Here is a 26,037-nt window from a genome sequence, read left to right as displayed (position 1 = left end):
GCATAAGATAACAAATGTGTCCCACAGCCACAGAAATCTGATGAAACTGAAGAGAACTAGAAATAATCAAACCCCAGGCACTCTGTGAGTGACTGCAGTTGGCATTTTGTCTGTCCATGGCATAGTGACTGCAGTTGCTGAGACAAAGGTTCCTGTTTCACTCTAGTATGTGCCTCACATTTCTTTAATACTTGCCCTTTTATATTAGGTTTGAAATGAAAATGCTGTTACACAAGAAAACCAATTCTTTATGCTCTTGCAGCTCTGCCACATTGACTGTCAGGCTGAAGGTGGAATTCCCTCATACTCCTTTGCCTTAATGGTGATATTTTTCCTTCAACAAAGAAAGCCCCGGATTTTGCCATCCTATTTGGGCAGCTGGGTAAGTGAGCTGCTAACAGAGTCACCTTGTTCCACAGCTCTTGGCTTTATTTCTGTGCTCTGTGTAAGGAATTTGTCCATAGGAAACTTTGGTACCTAATCCTCATGTGGCTTTGCTGCCTGATGATTCTGATGACCTTTAAGAAAAGGCAGCTGCTGTAGCCAGGGCTGTTGTGTCCTCCTGAATTTTGGAGGCAAGGACAAACGTTTCCTTCTTTAATTCTCTGCAGCGATTTCTCTGACGTCGGTTATGCTTGCGGGGGCTAAATACCACAGTTGTCAGTGTTACCTTTGGTGAAAGCTTTGGGTTGTTTGTGTTGTATGCAGCATGATTTCAGAGACTTTAATTGTTGTTAGATTGAAGGCTTTGATTCAAAGAGGCCAGATGACCACCAGCTGAAAGGTATAGAAGGAGAAGAGTTTGTACGGTGGGAGTACAAGCCACCAACAAACGGTGCAGCAAAAAACTCCGTTGGAGCAGAAAGCAAAACTAAAGTTGAACAGCAAAAAGGTGGTGGCAAGAAGGTAACAAACTCAGAAGTGGACAGCCAGAGTAATGTGAAGGAGAAGCAAGGCAATGTAAGTCATGGCTTTATTTCTTGTCTCTTACCCCTGATTTATCTTTAGATGTTAATGTTGGGTGGAACCAGGGCAAATCAAGGGATTTTCATTTCATACTGCAATTGAGCGTTCTTGTTTCAGTCTGCCTTAGCATTCAGAACCCCCCACCAAGTTTCCCTGGGGCAGCTGTGGCTGGAGCTCTTGAAGTTTTACACACTGGAGTTTGCTTTGGAGGAGTATGTCATCAGCATCCGGGTCCAGGAGCTCCTCACCAGGGAGAACAAGAACTGGCCCAAGAGGCGAATAGCCATCGAAGGTAGGGCAGTACCCTTCCCAGCTTCCTGCAGCATTATCTTTATTTACCTGATGCTTACAGCTCTGCCACAAGAAGCCTGGACAATAAATTACATCACTAATTGGAGAAGAAAGAAAATGTGTATTTTATTTTGCTTTATATAATTTGTCAGCTATTTAATCTGCTTAAAGACAAATTTTCTGTTCACTACAACTGCTTGCAGTTCTGGTCTTTGAAATGCTGGGGGTGAATTGCTGGTTCCACTATTTCCATAAGCTGTTATTTATTCCTATTCAATGAGTCTAATATTGGTATCTTCAGCACCCCTAGCTGCATTTCCAAAAGCACAACGGCTAGCAGTTTGCTTCCTCTGACTCTAATGCAGGCTGAGAAGAGAGGTTAGCTCTGATCAGAGTGAACTGGACCAAACCCATCGCAGTGACACAAGCAATACCGTGTGCCCCAGCACTTTCCCTTTGTTCCTTCCCTGTGGGAACCATTTCCATACTGGGAAATTGAATGGCTGTGCTTCAGGGCCTGGATATTCTGCTAAGGGAGTGAGACCCTGTGAATTTGCTGGTAATACGTACCCTGAGTTATGCATGGTGGGGAAAGAAAGGGAGAGAGAGAGAGAGAAAGAAAATGACTGTTACTTCTTTATAACTGGAAGATATCTTTGTTTTCTGTTCCTCAACAGAAAAGCATGTAAACAGTACTTGAGAGGGAAAGTCACAGAGCAGTGCATCGCTTTCTGAGTTGCCTTAAGAATAGAGAGCTGGGGTATTCCAGGAAGGTTAAGAAAACATCTCAGGTGATACTTTTATAAAAGTATAAATCATGGGGTTTGGAGTCTTTCTGGAGATGTTGATGAAGCACCTTTGCTGTGACTTTCATGAAATGATGGAGAGGAGGAGAAATAGGTCAAAGAGAACCGTAAAGACAAAGAATGAGTTACTAAAGGTGTACTGAAGGATGAGCAAGGAGAAAGAGTAAAAAGGAGAAAAGCAGGCAATTAATTGCTGAGGCATGTGTTGAGAAGTAGCTCCCCAGATCATTCCTGTGTCTTTAATTTTCCAATTCTTTCCTTCAATCACTTAATTTATAGCAGTGTTTATTCAGCCTAAAACTGTGAGATGAAAGAGCAAATTGTTGAGGAGGAACCAGGAAGCCATTTCAGAAAGCAGACTGCTTGCTCCTTCTGATAGCTCTTATTGCTGGTCTGGTTATATTATTTCTCTGTGGTTTTGGGTTTGGTTGTTGTGGCTTTGTTTTGGTTTTTTGTTGGTTTGGGTTTTTTGTATGTTGACTTTGTAATGATGAAGTAACAGAATCTCAGTTTGATGCTATCTTCCCAGGCAAACTTGTAGCAACTATGCAAGTGCTCTTTGTACTTGAAAAACATGTTTGAGCTAGAAAGACTAGAAAGGACTAAGAGTGAAACCTGGTGAGACTGGTTCTTATAATCCTTACAGCATTACTGTTGCTCTTAGAGAAGTTAATTTCTTAAGAGTAATGCAAATCCTTCCTCAGTGAGGGGGGAAAAAACTTCAGGCAGGCCCGCCTTTCTTTGGCCTTTGTATGTTTATGTTGTTTTCAGGTTTAGAAAAATCATAGAATCATAGACTTATAGAATGGTCTGGGTTGGAAGAGACCTCCAAAGGTCATCTAGTCCAATTCCCTCTACAGCAAGGAGGGACATCCTCAACTAGTTCAGGTTGCCCCAGAGCCCTGTTGAGCTCCACTTTGAATATCTTCAGGGATGGGGCCCCAATCACCTCCCTGGGCAACCTGTTCCAGTGTTCCACTACCCTCATAGTGAAGAACCTGTTCCTGACATTCAATCTAAATCTGCTCTTTTCTAGTTTGAAGCCATTGCCTCTCATCCTGTCACTAGAGGCCTTTATAAACAGTGTCTCTTCATCCTTCCTGTAGGCCCCCTTCAGGTACTGGAAGGCCTCTAGTAGGTCTCTCCTAATAGGATGCCCCTAACAGGAATATCTCAAGAGCAAAAGAACCTGCAACAATGGTCAGTGTAGCTGTGGGTTGCTTTTTAAACAACACTGTGTAGAATGGTTTTATGGTTTCCAGTCATTCCTAGCCACATGTGTGCTGTGTTTGCTGTGGAAGGAGTCCAAAAGACCTCGTGGGCCCTGTGTTCTCTAAGGGTATCCAAATCTAATCCTGGGTTGTATTAAAGAATCTCTCTGTAACTGCAGTATCATAAGTTAGGCATTTCAGTTGCTTGGGTGAAATGTAGAAATGAAAGATTTCTGATGACGTTGTTGTTTCTCTTCCTAGACCCTTTTGCACTAAAGAGGAACGTTGCACGGAGTCTCAACAGCCAGATGGTGTTTGAGTACATCCTGGAGCGCTTTAGGACGGCGTATAAATATTTTGCCTGTCCACAAAGTAAAGATGGGATTAAATCCAAGCCAGATACAAAGAAAAAGGAAAAAGGGAAAATGAACAATAAGAAATCCATGAGGTCTGAAGAGCCTGTAGCCAACTGCTGCCTTCCACAAGGGGAGAAAGTTGTGGATAAACCCAATATAGGAAGTGGATGTAAGACACCAGAGAATGAACTTGAATGTAATGAGGTGGTAGAAGCTGCAGCCAAAAGATGTACTCCCAAGGACACAGACTCTGTGCTGCTGTCAACACTGGACTTTAGCTACGATGAAGACAAAGATGAAGCTTTATCTCTCCTTCCTAAGGAATGCTGTGAACTGAAGCAGGAATCACTTACAGAGAGGGATGATGGAGAAATTTCAGTTTGTGTGAGTGAAAGCGAGCTAAGCCCCTGCTGTAACTGCAGCGAACATCGGCCCTACGACACACGTTCCAGCAATGAACTTCCTGATGCTGAGAGCAGCCAGGGTTTGGGAACAGAGTCCTCTCAGAAGAGTCAGTGCACTGGCACACCAGCTACCTCGCCCCACTGCAAAGCACTGTTGGAAGCTCATGAGCTCAAAGACGAAGGCAGACTCTCTACAGAAGAAATGCATTATGTGTTTGATAAGTTTATTTTGACTTCAGGAAAGGTAAGCTGTGCAAGTGATAGTTGTGTGTCAGTGGGCTGTTATTTGTAAATCACTACAGCTAAGAGTGGAGAGATGGTGGGGTTCTCCAAGTGACTGTTTCAGTTTCTCATAGGGGTGGTACTCTGTAGTCTTTTCAGAGTAGCTGCATTTCAGGACTGCAAAAAGCTGGGCCTCTCTGCATTCAGACTCTGTTGTCCTCATCTTATTCAAAGTTTTCTGACTTCCTAAGAAAAGTCCTCCACAACCTGAGTTTTACTTTTCCATTGGTTTGGGTGGGTTTTTTTTCCCCTTCCTCTTGCTTTCTTGTAGAATTTCCAGTTGGTGGGAGAACAGAACACAGCCTGTTGAAAAGTGGTTTTCTGTTCTTTGCTGAGACCCTGTGGTTTTTCACGGATTACATGTTCTTGGTTGCGTGACTTAGATGGAAATGTTAGGTCTGTTGAACGACCTTAAAAGTAAAATGACATTTGTGCACTCCCCTCTGCCCCTCAAGCCACCAACTATAGTATGCAGCATCTGCAAGAGGGATGGACATTCCAGAAATGACTGCCCAGAGGATTTCAAGAAAATCGATCTAAAACCACTACCACCAATGACGGACAGATTCCGGGAGATCCTTGATATAGTCTGCAAAAGGTGTTTTGGTAAGCTGGGAAAGTGTTGGTACTCCACTGTAAACTCTGCTCTGGGGGGAGGAAAAACAAACACACACAAAAAAACAACTCCAGGGTTGCATTGCCCAGTCTGGGAAATTCAGTGAACTCTTTGCCAGGTACCCAAGGCTACCAGTTTTAATTCTCATGTAGTCCATGGTTGTGATATCAAATTCTTACAGCCATTTAAGAAGCTAATATTACACAGGATTGCTCCCTGGGTTTGTAGAAATTACTCCTGTTTCCAGAAATTAGGCTCTGATTTTGGTGCCATGGTGAGTTAACCATGGCTGGATGACAGCTGCCTGCCAAGCCACTCCTGTGCTGGAGTTAGGTACAGAGGAACCAGACACCTGCAATTAAATCCTGGTGACTCTGATAATGTCAGAAAGAAGAAAAACTGCATTAAAAGAAAGTCAATGTAACAAAAAGGTATACAATACTTGGGCTTAACTGGAAAAGATTTTTGAGGTAGCTGAATCCCATCTGACTGTGTTTTAACTTGTTTTCAGATGAATTATCCCCTCCTTTATCTGAGCAACAAAACAGAGAGCAAATTCTGGCAAGTCTGGAAAGATTCATTCGCAAGGAGTATAATGGTAGGTACCAGTGGGTTGTGCCTCTTGGTGATGCCACCTTCATTCCTGCTGGCCACAGTATGAAGATCACAGAATCATGGAATGCATTGGGTTGGAAGAGACCTTTAAAGGTCATTTAGTCCAGCCCCTCTGCAGTAAGCAGGGACATAATTGTCTCATAATTGCTCATTTTCCTTGCTTAAAGCAATGGCACCTCTTTCCCCTCTGTATGTAAAGCTATCTTGTAGCCTTCTAACAGGAACATTCCTCAGTGCTGTTCCATGGAAATGTCCCTGGAATGGAGGAAGAGCTGCAAAAGAATCATGCAGATGCCAGACTATTGCAGTCAGGACAAAAAGAGCCCTGGCCAGCTGGCTTTACTGTTACCTGGCTTGTGGGCCAAGTGCTCTTTTTGCCACATCACCAATGTTTAAGTACCTCAGAAATCTTACTGAGCTGGTTATGTTCTTTTAGTATCCTACTACAGTGAGGGGAGTCCAGGCAGAGTTGGAAAGCAATTCTTTTTGTAGGTGTTGTAAAACAGTGCTAATCCCAGGTCACCAGCTGTGGATGTGCTCTCTTCAAACATGCTTCTGATGGGCATCTACACACCCTGCTTAGGCACTATCCGATAGGAAACAACCATTCAATTGCAAGAGAACTTACCTGTTTTGGCCTCTTCTTTCTGTCAGACAAAGCCAGACTTTGCTTATTTGGTTCTTCAAAGAATGGGTTTGGATTTCGGGACAGCGATCTAGATATCTGCATGACTTTGGAAGGCCACGAAAATGCAGAGGTAAGAGTTTTGAAACTGGTAGCATTTACTGGTTTAAATTCAAGAAGTCTTAAAGGCTTTTAGTTCAGTTAAGATTTCTGGGCCACTCAGTTTAGGAAAGATGTTGACTTGCTGGAATGTGTCCAGAGAAGGGCACCAAAGCTGGGGAGGGGTTTGGAGCACAAGCCCTATGAGGAGAGGCTGAGGGACCTGGGGTTGCTTAGCCTGGAGAAGAGGAGGCTCAGGAGAGACCTTATTACTGTCTTACAACTACCTGAAGGGAGGTTGTAGACAGGCGGGGGCTGGTCTCTTCTCCCAGGCAACCAGCACCAGAACAAGGGGACACAGTCTCAAGCTGTGCCAGGGGTGGTTTAGGCTGGATGTTATGAAGAAATTTTTCATAGAGAGAGTGATTGCCCATTGGAATGGGCTACCAAGGGAGGTGGTGGAGTTGCCATTACTGGAGGTGTTTAGGAAGAGACTTGATAGGGTGCTCGGTGCCAAGGTTTAGTTGATTAGGTGGTGTTGGATGATAGTTTGGACACGATAATCTCGAAGGTCTCTTCTGGTCTGGTCTCGTCTGGTCTATTCTATTCTATATTCTGTTCTATTCTATATTCTATAGTCTATTCTATATTCTATAGTCTATTCTATTCTATTCTCTATTCTCTATTCTATTCTCTAGTCTATTCTGTTCTGTTCTATTCTATTCTGCTAGTACCACATTGGCTTGTTGCAGTCTGTGGAGCTGAAGCAAGATAAGCCTGTTTTAGTGCCCTGTGGACACACGCTTTGTGCACTGTAGATGTTCATATAGAGTATGAGTCATCTGCTGCCTTACTGCTTACTACTTCTTGTGCCTAAACTTTTCCTCTGTGAAATACATGCTTGATAGTAAATACAAGTTTCATAGCAAATACATGTTTTATAGTAAATGTGCTTGTTGGGACAGAATCCATATCTGAACATCTGAAGCTGTGATATTTGTTCTTCCTAGAAATTAAACTGTAAAGAAATAATAGAAGGCTTGGCAAAAGTTCTTAAGAAGCATCCAGGTAGGTGTTTAAAGTATTACTTGGTTTGTATTTGCATTTACTGTCTAGGTAGTTAATGGAAATGTTTTATGTACTAAAGTGTAACTTCCCCAGGTTTGAGAAACATCTTGCCTATAACCACAGCCAAAGTGCCTATCGTGAAATTTGAGCACAGACGGAGTGGCTTGGAGGGGGACATCAGTTTATACAACACACTGGTAAGCATCTGCTTGGGTTTGGGGTTATGTTCAAAGAAAGCTTTTTAATACAGTGTAACTTTATTTAAATTCAGTGGCCCATGCCCTCAGACCAACCCAAGTGACTGTAGTCTGATGGGAGAGCAGCAGCATGGCAACACGAAGCATTTCTGTGCATGCTCCTGCAGGGCTGGTAGTACTGCATTCGCTGGGGCCTTTCTGCCAGTATCAACAGTGCAGCTCATCCCAGCTTACATCTAGCACAGTGGAATTTTACCATGTCTAGCGTAATGGCCTCATATTCACCTGCAAAGACGATACAGAGTGTGGAATTTCACAGAGTTGTCAGAGTTGGAAGGGACTTCAAGAGTCACCTAGTTCCAACCCCCCTGCCATGGGCAGGGACACCTCACACTAGACCAAGCTGTCCAGAGCCCCATCCAGCCTGGCCTTAAAAACTTAAAGGCATGGGGTTTCCATCACCTCCTTGGGCAACCTGTTCCAGTGTCTCACCATCTTTGTGGTGAAGAACTTCTTCCTAATGTCTAATTTAAATCTCCCCTCTTCTACCTTGGATCCATTCCCCCCAGTCCTATCACTACCTGGTACCCTAAAAAGTCCCTCATCATCTTTCTTGTAGACCCCCTTCAGATACCGATGGAATAGTGCTGTGATTTTTGGTGGGCTTTTTTTTGTCCTCCTATTATATTATGCATCTCCTGCAGGCTGTACTGTAATTATCTTTAAATTACCTGGAGACATATGTTTGTTTTTTTTTTTAGTTTAGATATTTTTAATGTGTTTTTATTTTCCCTTTTCACAGGCACAGCATAACACAAGAATGCTGGCTACATATGCAGCTATTGACCCTAGAGTGCAGTATCTGGGCTACACAATGAAAGTTTTTGCAAAGGTAATGTGAAAAGAAGGTTTTTGTTCTTGTTTGTACAGCCACTGGGTTTACTTTTAACAGCAGCTGGGAAGGAGACAGTAGAATGCTCTTAACAGGAAATGTGCTGTCTTAAGCTGACTGTGCTGCACCTGATCGTGTGCGCCAGAATCAAGTTCTTTAGTCCTGGTTGAATGATTTTTGCCCAAGAGGAAGCTGATGGTAGGAAAACTTTTGTGGTTTTTGTTTGTTTCTTTTATGTAAAAAAACAACAAAAAAAACCTGGGAAAATAGGTAACTGTAAAAAGAGAGGACCATGTGGTTGTGCATGGGCTTCCCAAGTTGCCATATCTGGGACCACCCCAGAGATTACTGCAGCTTTCTTCTGGCTTAGTTGCCTTGTTCTGCTTTCTCTGAGTTAGGAGCAGGTATGGGCTGATGAATGAGTGGCTAAGTGCCTGGGCTTGATATGCCCAGGACATGCACTTATCATTAAGAGTTTGAAAACAACAAATTCCAAATCTCCTGCATCTTTTTCTTCCTTATGATTCTCTAATGAAGTGTTCCACTGTACAGCCCTTGCTCACTCAAACATGAGCTTTCTTTTTATTCAAGCTGCACTGCCAAATACCCTCCCCCAAACAGCTTAGTAAGACAGGGCAAATAGAAAGTGGGTTATAGAGAGTGCAATACAATGCATCAGGTTGAATGAAGTACCTGTGTTCCAGAATGGTATGGACATTATACTACCACCAAGACTTTTGTTTCGGTGTGGTGATGTCTCTTCTGTGCCCAGATGAAAAATGCCTCGTGTCCATAATAAGGAATCTTGCTCTTTTGCTCTTCTATTTTGGCAGTGCTGTGTACAACAGTATATTAGTGTAATGTAATTTATAATAGGATAGGCAATGCTCTCTTTTGGTAGGGTTGTATACAGCCTACAAATGTATCACAGTATAACTTAGGTTGGAAAGGACCTCGAGGATCATCAAGTCCAACCTATCAACACAGACCCCATGACTAGACCATGGCACCAAGTGCCACATCCAATCTCCTCTTGAACGCCTCCAGGGATGGTGACTCAACCACCTCCCCGGGCAACCCGTTCCAATGACGAATGACTCGCTCGGTGAAGAACTTCCTCCTCACCTCGAGTCTAAACCTCCCCTGGCACAGCTTGAGACTTGTCCCCTTGTTCTGGTGCTGGTTGCCTGGGAGAAGAGACCACCCCCTTCCCGGCCACAACCACCCCTCAGGTAGTTGTAGAGGGCAATGAGGTCACCCCTGAGCCTCCTCTTCTCCAGGCTAAACAATCCCAGCTCCCTCAGCCTCTCCTCACAGGGCTGTGCTCAAGGCCTCTCCCCAGCCTTGTTGCCCTTCTCTGGACACGTTCAAGTGTTTTGATGTCCTTCTTAAACTGAGGGGCCCAGAACTGGACACAGGACTCAAGGTGAATGTGTACTTTCTAGAAATCTTACTGCAAAGAGCAAGGCTCCAAGTTGTGTGACATAGGCTTCTGCCTCTGTGTGGATGCAGGTGACTTCATAGCTACACAAATGCTCTGTGCTTGAGCTAAATGCCTCCTCCTCTGTGTACATTGGCAGAAAACCCAGGAACAGCTGTCACCTCTGCTGCTAATGGGAATTTGTGGATCCCTGTTTTTTTTCCAGACTTAAGAGGTTAAAAATGTGTTGTTTGTTATGACATGAAGGGTAGCTTAGAAGCAGGTGCGGTGGAAAGGTTATACTGGAATAAGATTTTCAAGCACAGTAAGGTAATTCACTGAGATTTGCAGTATGCTGTGCTGTGCAGGCTGGGCCCCTGTGTGCATTTGCTAGCAGACTGCCTAAGGTGCCAGTGCACCGTGGCAGTACTTGCCCATTAATTATTCACAGTGTGGTAGGGAACCAGAGCAGTGAGGAATCACAGAAACAGCTCAAGTGACAGGAGTTTAGGAACATTAACTTTGACACCGTTGGATGTCAGGTTTGCTGGGATTTTTGTTTTGGGACTTCTTTCTGTTTTTTGGTCTTCAATTTGGCACATTACAAACTAAAAAAGTAACATTTTGACTGTGAGAAGCTTTTCTGTTTTCCTGTAAGTCGAGTTACGCTGTGGGTTTGCCAGATGGCACCTGTCTCTAAGGACATTGACTTTTCAGGCCTCATAAACCAATTCTTAGTTCTGAAATGAAAGTGTTTTCTGTTCCTGTTGGGGATTCTGCTTGCTCTCTGCCGTAGCTGTTAGTCTTGACTACTGAAACCTAAGCTCAGGGTTCTGTTTCCCATGTGTTTTCCAGCGCTGTGATATCGGTGATGCATCCCGTGGCAGCCTGTCTTCGTACGCCTATATACTTATGGTTTTGTACTTCCTACAACAGAGGAATCCACCAGTTATTCCAGTCCTGCAGGAGGTAGGCTTTCAGAAAAAGCAGCTGTGAAAATAGATGCACTGTTTCTTCAAGCCAGATACAAGAAGTCTGGGCCTTTAGGATCGGGGGGATGAATGAAGTGTGAGGCCCTTTTGCATTAGCAGCTTCCCGACTCCTGCTTGGTTTTAGTGGGTAAAAACTTGCCAAGATAATTAAAGCAAAATGGGAAATCTATTAAACCTAAGTTCTGCTGTTAATTTACTTTGGGGTTTTTTGGTCTTAGGATGGTATTTATATGCAGAATAGGATAGGAAAAAATTGGCAGGTGGCATAGTGAGAAGGGAATTGTAATCAAGATGCTGTGCCAGATGATCTTGAGATGCGAGTCCAGCTCTGCCATCAGTGACTGTCAGAAGCTTTATTTATTGCACAACACCTTATCTGTAAGATAAGAAGTTTATTTTAATGATTTCATTAAGGGGAAATTAAAAAGCTAAGTAATTCTTTGGTACCACTATAAATACACTATCTCATATGTGCCAGGAAACTTTACTAAGAAAATAACATTCTGTACCTCTGTCACATGGGTGGGGAGACTAATTAGTCAGCTACCTCCCTCTTCCAAGCACTTCTAAAGCTGTTCCTTCCTGACTTTTATTGCTTTTTTGTCTGCAAGAGGAAAATTGGCTTAAGCACTGCAGCTGAGACTCAGACTTTCTTGCTGATACTTCAGTGGTGGTTGGGGGTTGTTATTTGATTGCTACCCTGAGAGTGCATTTAAATAACAGTGGAATTTCCCCTTGGCTTAGCTGAAGTCAAAATGTAATAAGAGTCATATAAAGTCTCCTGAGAGAGTTTGTGGGCTAGAGGGATGCTGGATTCCTGATGAGGTAATTCAGTCATGTTTGTTTAGTTGCAAAGAGCAAGTCAAAATTTAATAACCCAATAATTGGAGAGAGGTTTAGCAGTAATGCAGAATTACTTCCAGACTTTTTAGCAATGGGGTGTTCTGCAACTAAAAGAAGCAATTGTGAAAGTGGAAAAGATTTCTGGTTTGGTGTTCTTTCTTATCAGCAAGGCTTTGAATTAAGAGTGGCTTTGAATTAGAGTGGTAACTCTGTCCCTTTATTTTGGCAGATATTTGATGGAAAACAGATTCCACAAAGAATGGTGGATGGATGGAATGCCTTTTTCTTTGATGACATGGAAGAATTGGTAATATTCTAGATCTAAAAGAGTCACTAAGTTGTACAAGATTGTTTTGATGGGAAAGTCATACATTTCTAGCAGTGTAATATATAAAGTAATAAACTGCAGCAGACTCCAGGGAGACCTAATAGCAGCCTGCCGGTACCTGAAGGGAGGCTACAAGAGGGATGGAGAGATACTTTGCAAAGGCCTGCAGTGACAGGATGAGGGGCAATGGCTTCAAACTAGAGAAGAGCAGATGTAGATCGTATGTTAGGACCAAGTTTTTTACTATGAGGGTGGTGGAACACTGGAAGAGGTTGCCCAGGGAGGTGGTTGAGGCCCCATCCCTGGAGATATTCAAGGTGAGGCTCGGCAAGGCCCTGGGCAGCCTGATCTAGTTGGGGAAGTCCCTGCTGACTGCAGGGAGGTTGGACTGGATGTTCTTCAGAGGTCCCTTCTGGCCTGGACCATTCTGTGATTCTATTATTGTATTTTTCCTAACTAGCCCTGGAATAGGTGTCTGGTTAGGGTTTTTTTTGGTTTATTGTAAATTATTTCTGAAAAAACATAAACCAGAACTTTATGGTTTTCACTCTTAATAACTTTATGGTTTTACTCTTAATAAACAGCCCAGGATTGAGGTAGTGCTAACTGTAGAAATTTAACTTGAACCAGATGGAACTGTTGGTGGCAGACAAACTCAGAGAGAGAGAGTTGAGGAGGGGAAACAACTGTAGCTCAGTAAATTGTGTCTTCAATTGCATGCAGAAGAAGCGCCTGCCCTCTCTCGGGAAGAACACTGAGTCCCTGGGGGAGCTGTGGCTGGGGCTGCTGCGGTTCTACACTGAGGAGTTTGACTTCAAGGAGTATGTGATCAGCATCCGGCAGAAGAAGCTGCTGACGACGTTCGAGAAGCAGTGGACATCCAAGTGTATTGCTATCGAAGGTACTCACCTGCTGAGGGCTGGCTCCACTGCTGAGGGACAGCTGGAACATCAGGAGCTTTCTGTGGGGAAAATAACATTGGTGCTTAAGAGACAAGCATGGTTTGCAAGGCTAGGGCTTACCAAATGAGATGAAATGACCCTTTTAGGGTCCAGCAGTACCCTGCTCTCACTTTGTTACAGTTAGCTGTGTACATTCAGAACATTTTGTGTGGTGCCCTTGTGGTCAAGAAGGCCAATGGGATCCTGGGGTGCATTAAGAGGAGTGTGTCCAGCAGATCCAGGGAGGTTCTCCTCCCCCTCTACTCTGCCCTACTGAAGCTTCACCTGGAATACTGCATCCATTTTTGGGCTCTCCAATTCAGGATGGACAGGGATCTACTTGAGAGAGTCCAATGGAGGGCTACAAGGATGATGAAGGGACTGGAGTACTGCCTTATGAGGAGAGGCTGAGAGCCCTGGGGCTGTTTAGTGTGAAGAAGACTGAGAGGGTATTTAATCTATGTTTATAAATATCTAAGGGCTGGGTGTCAAGAGGGAGAGGACAGCCTCTTCTCACTTGCACCCTGTGATAGGACAAGGGGCAATGGATATAAACTACAGCACAGGAGGCTCCACCTCAACATGAGGAGGAACTTCTTCACTCTGAGGATCACAAAGTACTGTCACAGGCTTCCTAGAAGGGTTGTGGATTCTCTTCTCTGGAGACTTTCAAGCCCTGCCTGGATGCATTCCTGTGTGACCTGCACTCAGTTCTCTGTCTTAAAAAAAAAAGTCGCAGCATGTTTTTTCCAATTCTGAGTTGTTTTTCTCCATTCTTTACACAGATCCTTTTGACTTGAATCATAATCTGGGTGCTGGAGTCTCTAGAAAAAGTAAGCTATTAATGTCTGCTAATAATTACTGGCCACTAATTTCTAGAGTGCTGCAGCTTTTCTGATGTTTTCCAATAACTTTGTCTTTCTTCAATAGTGACCAATTTCATAATGAAGGCATTTATCAATGGGAGAAAATTATTTGGTACCCCTTTCTACCCAGCTGTTGGAAGAGAAGCTGTAAGTGTTCATAGTTTTTTACTTTGTCCACTGAACCAATGAATCTAAAGCAAATATCTTCAATGTGTCTGTCAGTTTGGTATGCACCTGTAATGGGTTAGGGCAAACCCCCTCCCCACCACACGCAGAAATAACGACTCAAACAGGTTGCAAAAGTGATGGAAAGTTTAAATAGAGAACAGTGAGTGCGTGCAGAAAGCTAGGAACACAGTGACAAGAAGAACCCCAAAACAGACCCAGAAAGATCCCATCCCCACCTGAGGGTGCACCCAAAACCCCCAGGGCTCCTCCTTCCCCCCCCCCCCTCACTGCTAGGCTAGTCTCAGCTGGCCAGATTTGAGACTGCCCATCCCCCCGTGGCCTTGGGCCTAACCAGGCCCATGGCCGGGAGATCTCTCCCCCAGTTACCGGGTGTCGGAGAGGAAGGAAAGAGCAAGTGCCAGACCCCACCGTAAAACTTATAGTGGTGCAAGGGATCATGGTAGGAAATACCCTAATTTCCTGTGTCCACCCACTGGGCTGGACTTCTGGACACAGGAAACACCCCCTGTAGCAGAGGGCACCCAGCCCAAACTACGACAGCACCATGCGTGGAACTGCACATCACTGTGTCTGATGGACAGCTTGGGGGCAAGATCCTGCAATAGAAACTCCACAGGATCAAATGCCTTCCCAGCCCTGACCCTTGACATGGGTGATGGATATTTTTGGCAGGCTTGGGGAAAATAACTTTATTTTGGTTTTGGGGTTCTTTTATAAAACGTTTCATTGTGTGACATTAAATCTTGCAGAAAACTGCAAAATTGGCTATAAAACCCAGCAAAAGCTTTAGGGCCCTTACTAGCTCTTCAAGCAGCCAAAGAAAACAAACTCAAGAGCTGTACCATTCTCCTTATAATTCCAGATAGAGGAGCAAGGAAGGATTGCTGCTTAAGGAAGAGAAAGGGTGGTGGTAAACATGGGGATTTGTAGTACTCTGGGCTTCTTAAGGTGCATGGTGATTCAGGGTCAGGAGTATGTTCATGCAACATCATACTAGAGAAAGCATCCTCTGTGCTACAAGCTCCACGTAACAGAAAATTGGTTGTCTTTCTGTGAGCAAGTAAGTCCTCTGGAATAGGAAGCACATGGAGCTGATGGAGAGGGTCCAGAGGAGGCCACAAAAATGGTCAGGGGTTTGGAGCACCTCTGCTACAAGGACAGGCTGAGGGAGCTGGGGGTGTTCAGCCTGGAGAAGGCTTCAAGGAGACCTAATAGCAGCCTGCCAGTACCTGAAGGGGGCTACAGGAAGGATGGGGAGGGACTGTTTGCAAAGGCCTGCGGTGACTGGACAAGGGGCAATGGCTTCAAACTAGAGAAGAGCAGATTTAGATTGGATGTTAGGAGCAAGTTGTTTACTGTGAGGGTGGTGGAACACTGGAAGAGTTTGCCCAGGGAGGTGGTTGAGGCCCCATCCCTGGGGATATTCAAGGTGAGGCTCAATGAGGTCCTGGGCAACCTGATCTAGTTGAGAATGTCCCTGCTGACTGCAGGGAGGTTGGACTGGATGACCTTTGGAGGTCCCTTCTGTCCTGAACTATTCTATGAATCTATGACTCTATGAATCAATACTTTTAGCATCTACTTAGAAAGGTGTTCTCTCAGCTAGTTCAGAGGACTGCTCTCAGAATCACAGAATGTTAGGGGTTGGAAGGGACCTTGAAAGATCATCTAGTCCAACCCCCCTGCCAGAGAAGGATCACCTAGAGCAGATCACACAGGAACACATCCAGGCAGGTTGAGTATCTCCAGAGAGGGCGACCCCACAGCTTCCCTGGGCAGCCTGTTCCGGTGTTCTGTCACCCTCACAGCACATTTTTTTCCCCTCATGTTTATGTGGATGGCTTTCAGCAAGGTTTGTTTCCAAGGGATTTAAAACAATCTTTTGAAAGCTTTTGTTTCCTCTCATCCTTCTCTGTCTTCTCTTTTCCTTTAGCTTTCTTTATCTGTGTTAATAGAGACTCAGGGAAAAAAAACAACGTTCTTTGGTACCGGGGCTGTGTTTGTTTTGTGCTGTGCTAGTGAAACAGGACCTGGTTTTATTGGGACTTTTGAGTGGTACTGTGACACTAGTAATATGAATTACAGTGATAGTGTCGCTGTTTGTAACTGACAAATACCTGAGCCTGTGGAGTAAATAGAATTGCTAGTCAGGTTTTTTCTCAGTTGTGCTCCACAGAAGGCTGTGGTGCTTGTGGGAAGCACACACTGTGTGTGCAGCTGTGGTCAGCGATGCTGGTCTACCTCCTCAGATTTTCACTGAACATTTTACCCACAGGCAGCAGCCCTGGCATGCAAAGGGGCTGCCTCTCCTGAAGGAAATAATACCAGTGGCACTGCTGAGCATTTGATTTCTCCAGGGTGCCCAACAACGACAAGGCCTCAGTTTCCTTCTGAAGCCAGTGCCCTGTGTGACAGCTTAGTGGTACAGAGAAGAAATGGTAGCACTGTCTGCCCTGGGACTTTGTACGTGCTGTCTGTACCTCTGTTTCAGTCTCCACCAGCAAGAGAGTGTTTACCTCAAGTGCTCAGGGGCTGTGAACTGCAGCCTTTGTGGTGTCTGACATCAGAACTGCAGCTGTCCTGAGCAAAGTCTAGGGAAAGGGAGTGATAGAGGACAGTGTGCAGATGCTCCATCTGTTTCCCACCTGAGCTTTGTGCTGCCTAGAGGGATATAGTTGTGGCATTTAGGAAGGGACAGGCTGCTTCAGAAAGCATCCGAGCAGTGACTCGGATGCCAACAGAGATCGTATGCAGGGAGCTGTCCTCTTGTGGTGGGTTGAAATTACCCTCCAAAAAAAATTTGCCAGACCAGCTCAGTTGGAAAGCAAATGAAGCTCTATTTACAAGCACACTAAAATCTAGAAATAGGAAATGCAAAACCAGAGGCTACCAACAGCTTCCCCTCTCCTTGCCTCCCTTCCCCCCTGTACATGAGAAAAGAGAAAGAGAAGAGCAGAGAGTAGCTGTTAGTACTTAGCCACAAGAAGAACACAGCCAAGGTCAGCAACAGCCAAGCAAAAGCTACCAGCTAGCATCAGCTAGAGCCAAGAAGCTGAAAAGAGAAAAGTGTTAGTTTATACAACTAACTTTATGTTAGTAATCAGACTTCATCATTATTTTCTTTTTGCATCCCATGGTAATTTATGTCCATTCTACCACTTTCCTACTCAATCTGTGGAAAATTTTCCTAGGCACAGCCTAAAACTGCTACACCTCTGAAGAGCCTTTGGGGCAGCACAAGGTAGGCAGCAGGCTAGAGCTACAATTTCAGCCTCTGGCCCTAAGAATAAATAGCCCTTTTTTTAGCCCAAACTGCTCCACATCTCTGCAAAAGCTGCCATCATTTACAGGTAGGAAAGGGCTGGGTGTGTTCTAAGCAGCAGTGAAACCTTGGGAGATGAAAGCTGTCTGTAGTGGGTGGTTTATGTATTGTATGTCTGCTGTCTTTTGACAGGAATACTTCTTTGATTCGAAAGTGCTGACAGATGGGGAATTGGCACCCAATGACAGATGTTGTCGTGTCTGTGGAAAAATTGGTCACTACATGAAAGACTGCCCAAAGAGGAGGAGGTAAGGGGTACACCAAGCTGGCAAAGTTCTGACTCAGTGGGATTGCTTCCTAGAACTAATCCTAAACTAACTGGCAGGCTAAGCCTACTGAAATGCAGGTACAGTTCTCAACTAATACAGATTGCTTCTGGACAGTTCTGGGGAGCTTCTGCATTCATTAGCATTACACAAACAGGTTGTTAGCCAGCCTAGAGTCTGAAAGTTGTTTTTCTGGGGTTCCTGAGCTATTTGTATTCTGCCTCAGGAGCTGGTTTTGTAACCAGTTCCTATCGTCCCAGTGTAACAGCCATGCACAAATCTGCTCTGTGTGTGTGTGCTTTTCTGATATTGCTAATAAAAAAATACTGTTCAGGTTAAAGAAAAAGGAGAATGAGAAAGATGATGAAAAAGACACAAAAGAAGATGACAGAGAAACAAGAGAGAAAAGATGTTTCATCTGTGGGGATGTGGGCCACGTTAGAAGAGACTGCCCTGAGTTCAAACAAACCCGGCAGAGAAATAACAATGTGGCAGGTAAGTCAAGGTGGGTGGTGGCTGTGTCACTGGAGAGCTCTGAGATCCCTTCTCTCAAGGGTTCTCTATAGGCTTGGTAAACATCTTCCCCCAAAATCTGCAACTAATCTTTTCAGTCATTGCAAATACAGCAAGTGCTGCTTTCCTTCAAGGGGACTCACGTCTTTATGTGGGTGAGAAGGGAAGTGTACTAAGCAGTAAGAGTAGTCTGCTTCAGGGGCAGCACTGTTTGTCTTCCACTCACGCTGGGAGCCTTTAGGAGTAATAATAATTGAGTGCACTTTCTCTTGTGAGTGTTTCTCAAATGTCAGCTCTCCTTCTATCACCTGAGAGGTAAGGAGATGTATTTGCATCCAAAAGCAGTGTCTCAAAGTTATGCTTTCAAAAGAAAACAGGTGCATGAGGAGGCTGGAGCCAGTTTAAAAGTTACTGTTAATAGAGATGAGTCTGATTGCACCCTTAGGTGCCTGCAGTACTTAAACCTGTAGAGCAAGCCCATCATAAATGAACTCCAGAGTTCATTTGCTTTCCTTGCTGCTTTTCTGTATCCTGATGTCCCTTACTCTTTGTTTCTTTACCCAAAAGTTTCCATTGTTGCTGTTTAAAACCCCACTGCTTACAACAGTGGCACAGAGACCTGCACCAAGCAGCCCTTCCATAGCAAAGTGAGGATTTGTGTTACTGGGAATTGTGTTTGGGTTTGGCTGCTGTACCTATTGATGTCTCTTAGTGCCTGCAGACAGAAAGCTTCCCACCTACAGGAGAGGTTTAGGTGATGGATCTGCTGTGTCACTGACTGCCAGGTCTCTGTTTGTTATTGTCACTGACCCCCTTGTGGGGTTGATTAACATCTTTGTTCCTGGCTTAGGTACTCAGCTGGTCCGGAGCATGGTCAATTCCCAGCTAGTGGCTGTGAGCCAGCAGCAGGTGGAACGCCCATTGCGCACCAGGCAGTCCTCAGAATGTGTAAGTTGCAAGCAGCTGGGACAGTGAAGTAAGCAAGCTGAAGCAAACCAGCAGGCTTGGGCCAGGCTAGCAACAGACTTGCACAGGTTTTTCTCAACAGCCTCTGCACTTGATAGTGACAGCATTGCACTCTGCAGTTAATGAACTTTGGGTTATGGTGTCCTGACTTGGAGAGCACTGATGGCCTTCCTATATGGAAACTATGTAGTCAGCTTGGTGTGAGAGAGCTTGCAGCTTCAAAAGGCCAGCTTCACTGGCTTGGTGATTCCAAGCCTTACAGGCTCCCCAGAGAGGCTGTGGAATCTCCTTCTCTGGAGACTTTCAAGACCCATCTGAATGCGTCCCTCTGCGACCTGTGCCAGATTTTATGGTCCTGCTCTGGCAGGGGGGTTGGACTTGATCTCCAGACATCCTTTCCAACACCTAACATCCTATGATCCTGTGCACTCTTGTGCTTAGTTACTCTGGAAATGTTCTGCAGTTACTAAGGGTAGTAAAGCATAGCTCATTAACACACTGGAGACTCAGGTTTGTGACTATCTGTGCAGTGAGGCCTGTCTTAAGGCAGGGGATGCAGAAGTGTGGCAGAACACACCAGAAACACAAACAGAACAATGAGGAGGTTGTTGTAGGTTTCTCTTAGAATGTGTTTAAGTATAAAGAGATCTGGATAAAATGTTTAACTTGGTAAGTGGTGATGGAGAGCAAACATGGCTGGTGGCATTTAATGTTGTTGGAGTGCAGAATACAGCAGAAACTAATTAATTTGAAGCTATTAGTCTGAGAAACATGCCTACTAATGAAGCTGGCAAGTAAGCAAGCATAGTAATGGAGGATGCTGATCACTAATGCGCTTTGTTTGGTTTACTGCTTTGGGTGTAGAGTATTTAACTGATCACAAGTCTCTCATTGCAGTAACAGAGGCTTCCTGCCACCACTGTTGCTACATAACGTGCTGTCAAGGCTGTAAATAAGTTGGGGTGGGGAAGACTGATTAAAAATCAGGAGCAGATGTGTGAGGAGTCTGGTGAAGAGCTTGGGGCTTCAGGTTTGCTCACAGTGGTGTTTCTGATTGTGGGATGTGCCAGGCTAACTGACCAAATTATCTGATGGTGAAAATCAGTGTCAGCTGAGCTGCACTGACTGTGCCCAAGTGCCTGCTGGTTTAAATGCTTGGGGTGTTGCTGGGGAGTGCTTTGCCATTTTTATGAATAGTCTGATAAGGTGGGTGACTACTAAAGGGAACCACTGCTAAATAGCTGGTGAATTAATCCTAAATGCATCCTTTTTCTTCTCCTCCAGTCTGATTCGCAGCAGTCCTCTTACTCTCCACAACCTCAGCAGTTTCCACAGAACTCCTCTCAGCCAGCCTCCATTACCCAGGCTCAGCCACAGCCTGTGTCCCAGTCCAAGCATGTGCCACAGCCGCAGCAGGGTGCTCAGCCACCCCACCAGGTCCAGCTGCCTTTGTTTAACTTTCCCCAATCTCCCCCAGGTCAGTATTCCACTTTGCATAACCTGGGACTGCTTCAGATGCACCATCACCACCAAATTCAGCTTCCCAACACCTCTTGGCCTATTCACGGGCCTGTGATTCACTCTGCACCTGGTAACCCTCCTCATTCTGCAAATGTTCCATTTTCTATGAGATCTGGCAGCAGCAGCACCACAAATAACCAGAGCAGTTTAAGCTTGAACGATCCCAGTATCATCTTTGCACAGCCTGCTGCCAGGCCCATGGGAATCCCCAGCACTTCTCACGAGGGACACTGGCACAGCCCTGTGACTCCGAACTCACTGGTGAACAATGGCACTGTGGGCAACTCAGGTAACTCTTCTCTGTCCTATCAAAGCTCTCTCACTGTGTGTACGAATGTTAAGTGCTACAGAACAGCTAGCTCAACCTGATTGAGTTTAAAAACGCAATGCTTAAGAAGCTAAGTCATTAACTTTGCTGTAGGTAAAAGGTCAGGCAAGTCGGATCATTGTAACCTCCAGGCTTGGCCTTGTCTGCCCTTACCAGCTGTGCATCACATGAGAAATCATGCATTCAACTGGGCAATGCTCTAGCTGTTGTGTGCCTGAAGCCCCTTCCATTGAATTGTGGGATCATAGATAGAATTGTCAGGGCTGGAAGGAACCTCAGGGATCATTCAGTTCCAACCCTTCTGCCATGGGCAGGGACACCTCACACTAGATCAGGTTGCTCACAGCAATGTCCAGCCTAGCCTTAAAAACCTCCAGGGATGAGGCTTGTACCACCTCCCTGGGCAAACTGTTCCAGTGTCTCACCACCTTCAGGGTGAAGAGCTTCTTCCTAACATCCATTTTGACTCTACCCATTTCTAGTTTTGCTCATTTCTAGATGCTTACAAAGATGGTTTCCATGTGTTTTATGTAGCTTGTTAGATGAATGCTGAGACTGGGAACTTAGAGAGGAGCAGAATTGTGGTTGTGCAAGTTGAATGTTGCTTCTCCTTGCATGCAGTGCAGTAGAACATTATCTGATACATTCTTTTCTCCCATAGCTTATCCTGCCATGTTTCACTTCCATAATTTTAATGCCATGTCCTGAAAGGACTTCCTAGGGATGTTCCCTCAGACAAGTAGGCTGCTAGCAGCCTTTGCCTCCTACCAAAGCCATTTGTGTGTTTGAGGCTGAGAAATACAGTGCGTAGTAGTTGAAGCCCCTACAATTGTCTGTGCAACAGAAATGGTGGCAGCTCCTGAGTTAGGAGTCTGATCTTTAAATCAGATGGGCTTTTGATCTATTCTGTGTAACTTCTCCTGTGGTTAAGAAACACATCCATCAGATACTGTGCTGACATGATTGGTCCTCAGGAGACAGAGATGTTGACTTTGCTGAACAGTTTTTTTCTGTACTAGTAGGCTGGTTGGCAGCTATAGTAGCTGAGCCAGCAGTGCTGGGTCAGGCAGGCAGCAGCCAGCTGCAGATGCTGAGGTGCTGGAGATGCATGTTTTTCTCTCCAGAGCTTGGTGGGCAATGCATTTTAGAGGATACAGAATCTGCTGTCAGTGTGTTTTCTGTGCTTTTGGTGTGCTTTGTCCCTACCTCTCCATTTCTGATCTTAAATTTGTCCAGGCTTGTCTGACCCCTCTTTCATGTCCATCCCAGCTCTGACTTTTTGTCTGTCAGCTCCTTGCAATCCAAATCTTCCTCCCCTGGCAGCTATCTTCTTTCAGACCAGCTCCCCAGATCCTAGTTTCTGCTGCATTCTCCCTTTGTGAGCCCCATTTCTCATCATGTAATCAGTCATTTCCTGGCTTCAGTCTCTTTCCTTTTGCTTTACCTGCTGTTTGCTTCTGCTCTCGTTGTACCTGCACAGGTTTCCCAGTTTTCTTGTGCTCTTATCCGTATTTTATTTTTTCCCCTTCCCTTCACTTCCATCTATGTTCATTTTTCATTACTCTCTTTTTTGTAGTTCCCAGTCCTGGTATTTTTCCTCTTTGTATTTTAATAATGTTTATTTCCTTTTTGGCTTAGGTGCCATCAGGGCAGGGCCACTGGGTAGGGCAGAGTAGAGATGAGCTGGCTGTTTGATTTGAAGCCTGCTCTCTTAATTGCTTGGGACAGTCTGAGAACAGTAAGTTCACGACATCTTTGTCTTGGCTTCCATAACCTTGGCTTAGAAGAAGCCTTTTCACTTCTCAGTCGACAGTTGGCCAGAAGGAGGATCAGTGGTGTTGCTCAGTGTCAGTCAGTGCTTCTTCATGCAGCCTCCAGAGCCATGCTTTGTCTTTAGTGGGTAACAGTCACTGCTCTCTCTAAACCTGCAGGGCACTGCTCTGCAGTGGAAGTTTGCTTGCAAGGTTTGTGTTATGGTGAGCTTTATTTATTTAGTTAATTCTGAGTGTCCCTGGATCAAGTTTTGAAATGAGCAGGCATTGCTGTGTCTTGTGAAATTGGGAGCAAGATCAGTAACAGAGCATTTGGTATCAGCCTGTGCCCCCTGCCTCCTTGGATGCTTGATTTCTCATCCCTGACACTGCAGTGTTACTGGCTCTGTAAGTGGAGCAGTTTGCAGTTGACCTGCTTACTTCCAAAGTTTTCCATCTTCAGCTGGTCCAATGATCTAGACCCCAAGTTTCTTAAGCATGCAGGTACTAGTGGAATTCAGTCTACATCTGAGAATCCTTTCTTGCAGGAGGACAGTAGCCTTCATGTCCCAGCTCTGTCAGTGAAGGTTTCTGTGGCATCAGATACCAGTGACACTGTTTAGACCTGGTTGTTTTCATCATGAGAATGGCATAGGAATAGTGGCATTGTAGGCCTCGATTTTCATGGTGATGCATCCTCTGTCTACCTCCCCAGTAAATTCTGTTACAGTGAATAAATGAAATGATGTAGGTGGTAATTTTTATTGCTGTGTATTCAAACAAACCAACCAACCAAGTAGCACATCAGGCTCCTTGCATTGTCCCCCTGCAGACTGTTATGTACGATGTAAATTGTATTTGTGACTTACTGTTTAATTATTTCAACTTGCAATGTGCTTTTCCCTTTCAATTGAAAAATAGATCAGGGTTTCCAAGGACAGTTTGGTAAAATGAACCCTCCTTCTGTCCCTTGGGACCATGGGACCCCTACCCATTTTCCTCTCCTCCGAGGAGCGTGGCCTTACAATATGCCTCAGAACTACATGCAGCAGGGAAATGCCAGCTACCCACCGAACAAACCTTTCTACCCTCAAGGTACTAGCACTAGTATATGAATCAACAGCTCGTGCAACCTGTCTCTTTACTGTCTCCAGGGCTTTAAAAGCCAAGCAATCATGTTTCACTTGCTAGGCTCCCTGGGACCACAGTGAACCCAATCTTGAATCAACCCTTTGGCTTCCTCTGTGGATGGATGAAAATTTTTGTGGGAGGGAAGGGATTAAATCATATTCTGAAATCTGAGCCAGTTTGTAATCTGTTGCACTTCAGGCTCTTTCTCCTTCACTGCTGCTGTCTCAGTGTAGACCTACCTCTGCTTCAGTAGAGGTTAAGATGATTTGCCCATGAGCATGTTAAGAACTTGAAGCTGTCTTTGTCCTGGTTCGTTGTATTTGGCTTTTGTACCTTGCCTGTGGGATGACTTACAAACAGATCATGGAATAACTCAGGCTAGAGTGGGCCTCTGCAGGTTAACTAGTCCAACCTGGCCACAGTCAAAGCAGTTCTAGCCTCAAAGGTAGGACAGGTTCAGCTATTGAGGTACTTTGAAGGGCTCACTTTACCTCAAGTCTTTCTGGTGCTAGTGAATAGTGAATGGTGTTCAGCATCTGCTGGGATTGGGAGAGGCTGTGGAAAAAAGACCTTTGGCTCCACCAAGAGGGGAAACTGTGCCTGGATTGTACTTGGAAGCTTTGCAGTGCCCATGTTGCTGGGTCCTGCAGCGTCAAATGAGATACTAGCACCAAACCCCTTGCTCCAATTCCAATCTGCTGGCTGCAGCAAGGCTTCCAAGAAAGCCAGGTTAAAAAAAAAATCCTGAAATAGCTTTGTTAAGTAACTGAAGCAAGGCAACAAAACAATGCTGGAGGTCCTGAGGGAGTTTTGGAGTGGGGACTGAAGTAGCATTGCAGTGTGCCATGGAGTGGGTTAGATGCACAGTCTAGTCAATGCCACAGTGACTCTAGCCAAGGGCTGCTGCTGCTGTGTCCTGAAGTAACTGTGATCCCTTTGCTTGCAGCTGGCCCACTGATGCAGAGCAACCAGCGCTTCTCGCTCCTGGCTCAAGGACACCCGCACTTGAATATGAGCTACATTCAGCAGAAAAAGTGAAATTGGATGGGGCGGGGGGGGGGGGGGGGGGGGGGAAGAGACAAAGGGAGGGAGGGGGAGGAAAAAAAAAAATTCAGGTTCTGATTTAAAATCTTAATGCAACATGTTTAGATACAAGATTATTTAAGACTGTTTTTAAACTGTATCATTTGTACATAGATATGAAGTATAGTTTTTACAAGTATCACAAAGCCCAGTGATACAAATCTCATCTATTTTATTACCCTATTTTTAAGGGGAATTGTGTTTTGGTCTATCTTGATAAAACTGTAAAGAGAGAGAATTTTTAAGATTAAGTTCTTTATTTTCTATTAGCTGTATTCATACTTTGGTTGCTTCAGACTTTATATATATTGTTCTACAAAAAGGAAAAAAAAAAAAAGGCAAGGAAAAAAAAAAAAACCAACCAACCAACCAACAAATAAAATTAGAAGGGGATTTCATGTGTTTAAAGATTTGTCACTTCTATTCTTTACAGAACTCTGTAGTGCCAAAACAACAAAACAAAAAAAAAAGAAAACCAACAAAAAAAAACTTTTTAAAAGAAAAATAAAACTGGAAAAAAAACCAAAAAAAGGACCTAAGCATTTTCCTCTTCCCTCTTTGTATGCATGCAGCTGTAATTAGGAACCCAGAGCAATAAAAGCAGCTGTAATGTAGGTGTCTTAGCAGAGAGGAGCAGCTCCAGTGAGTCACACAATCACTGCAGCTGTGTTGTTCCCCAGGTGTCTTCCTTGTGGAACACTTGAGGGAAGAACACACCTGCCCTGTGCAGACCCTGTGCAAAACAGGCTGACCGTGCCCTGGAGAAGGCAGGCTGAACAAGGAAGCCATGCTAGAGGCCTTTCCATCACTCCCCTTGGCACTGCCACTTTCTGGTGCAGCCTGTGAGCATAAACGCAGTGTACCTGAGCTGTAAATGCAGTGTTCATGAGAAACCTGGCAGTCCCTGCTCCTGAAGAGTCAGGAGTGAGTAGGAGTAAGGGCTGGTACACAAGGGTTTTCACTGGTGATTGCACTACATCATTAACTGTACTAAGATGAGAACTGTACCATCAGTAACAGCTTAATTACTCTTTTGTAAAACAGGGACTTAGTGTGAGCCAGCTTCATTCAGAGAGGGTAGAGCTGAGAATAACTGTGCCCTATTCTGTCCCCAGCCACAGGTAGGCCACAAACTGTGCTGAAAGTAGT

General features: G+C 44.7%; 1 protein-coding gene across 3 annotated transcripts in view; it reads left to right on the top strand.

The window, feature by feature from the left end:
• Positions 1 to 24,853, top strand: part of TUT4 (terminal uridylyl transferase 4) — a 50,432-nt gene extending 25,579 nt beyond the window's left edge. For 2 of the 3 annotated variants that reach the window (XM_068140601.1, XM_068140602.1), the window contains 21 exons: positions 263 to 382; positions 739 to 960; positions 1,084 to 1,258; positions 3,536 to 4,278; positions 4,772 to 4,922; positions 5,444 to 5,530; positions 6,202 to 6,305; positions 7,282 to 7,339; positions 7,433 to 7,536; positions 8,339 to 8,428; positions 10,704 to 10,817; positions 11,913 to 11,990; positions 12,735 to 12,912; positions 13,738 to 13,785; positions 13,883 to 13,965; positions 17,462 to 17,577; positions 17,930 to 18,090; positions 18,959 to 19,056; positions 20,359 to 20,884; positions 23,596 to 23,769; positions 24,752 to 24,853. In XM_068140601.1, the coding sequence (XP_067996702.1) occupies positions 263 to 382; positions 739 to 960; positions 1,084 to 1,258; positions 3,536 to 4,278; positions 4,772 to 4,922; positions 5,444 to 5,530; positions 6,202 to 6,305; positions 7,282 to 7,339; positions 7,433 to 7,536; positions 8,339 to 8,428; positions 10,704 to 10,817; positions 11,913 to 11,990; positions 12,735 to 12,912; positions 13,738 to 13,785; positions 13,883 to 13,965; positions 17,462 to 17,577; positions 17,930 to 18,090; positions 18,959 to 19,056; positions 20,359 to 20,884; positions 23,596 to 23,769; positions 24,752 to 24,843 (3,522 nt within the window). In that variant the 3' untranslated portion in view covers positions 24,844 to 24,853. The remainder of the gene's footprint in view (positions 1 to 262; positions 383 to 738; positions 961 to 1,083; positions 1,259 to 3,535; positions 4,279 to 4,771; positions 4,923 to 5,443; positions 5,531 to 6,201; positions 6,306 to 7,281; positions 7,340 to 7,432; positions 7,537 to 8,338; positions 8,429 to 10,703; positions 10,818 to 11,912; positions 11,991 to 12,734; positions 12,913 to 13,737; positions 13,786 to 13,882; positions 13,966 to 17,461; positions 17,578 to 17,929; positions 18,091 to 18,958; positions 19,057 to 20,358; positions 20,885 to 23,595; positions 23,770 to 24,751) is intronic. The other variant, XM_068140604.1, reaches the window with a different exon arrangement.
• Positions 24,854 to 26,037: the final 1,184 nt, after the last annotated feature.

This window comes from Melanerpes formicivorus, unplaced genomic scaffold, assembly GCF_026170545.1.
Source record: "Melanerpes formicivorus ecotype bairdi unplaced genomic scaffold, bMelFor1.0.p_v2 SCAF_7, whole genome shotgun sequence".
Lineage (NCBI taxonomy): Eukaryota > Metazoa > Chordata > Aves > Piciformes > Picidae > Melanerpes > Melanerpes formicivorus.
Note: the sequence above shows the minus strand (reverse complement) of the source record. Positions and strands in the feature narration are given on the sequence as shown.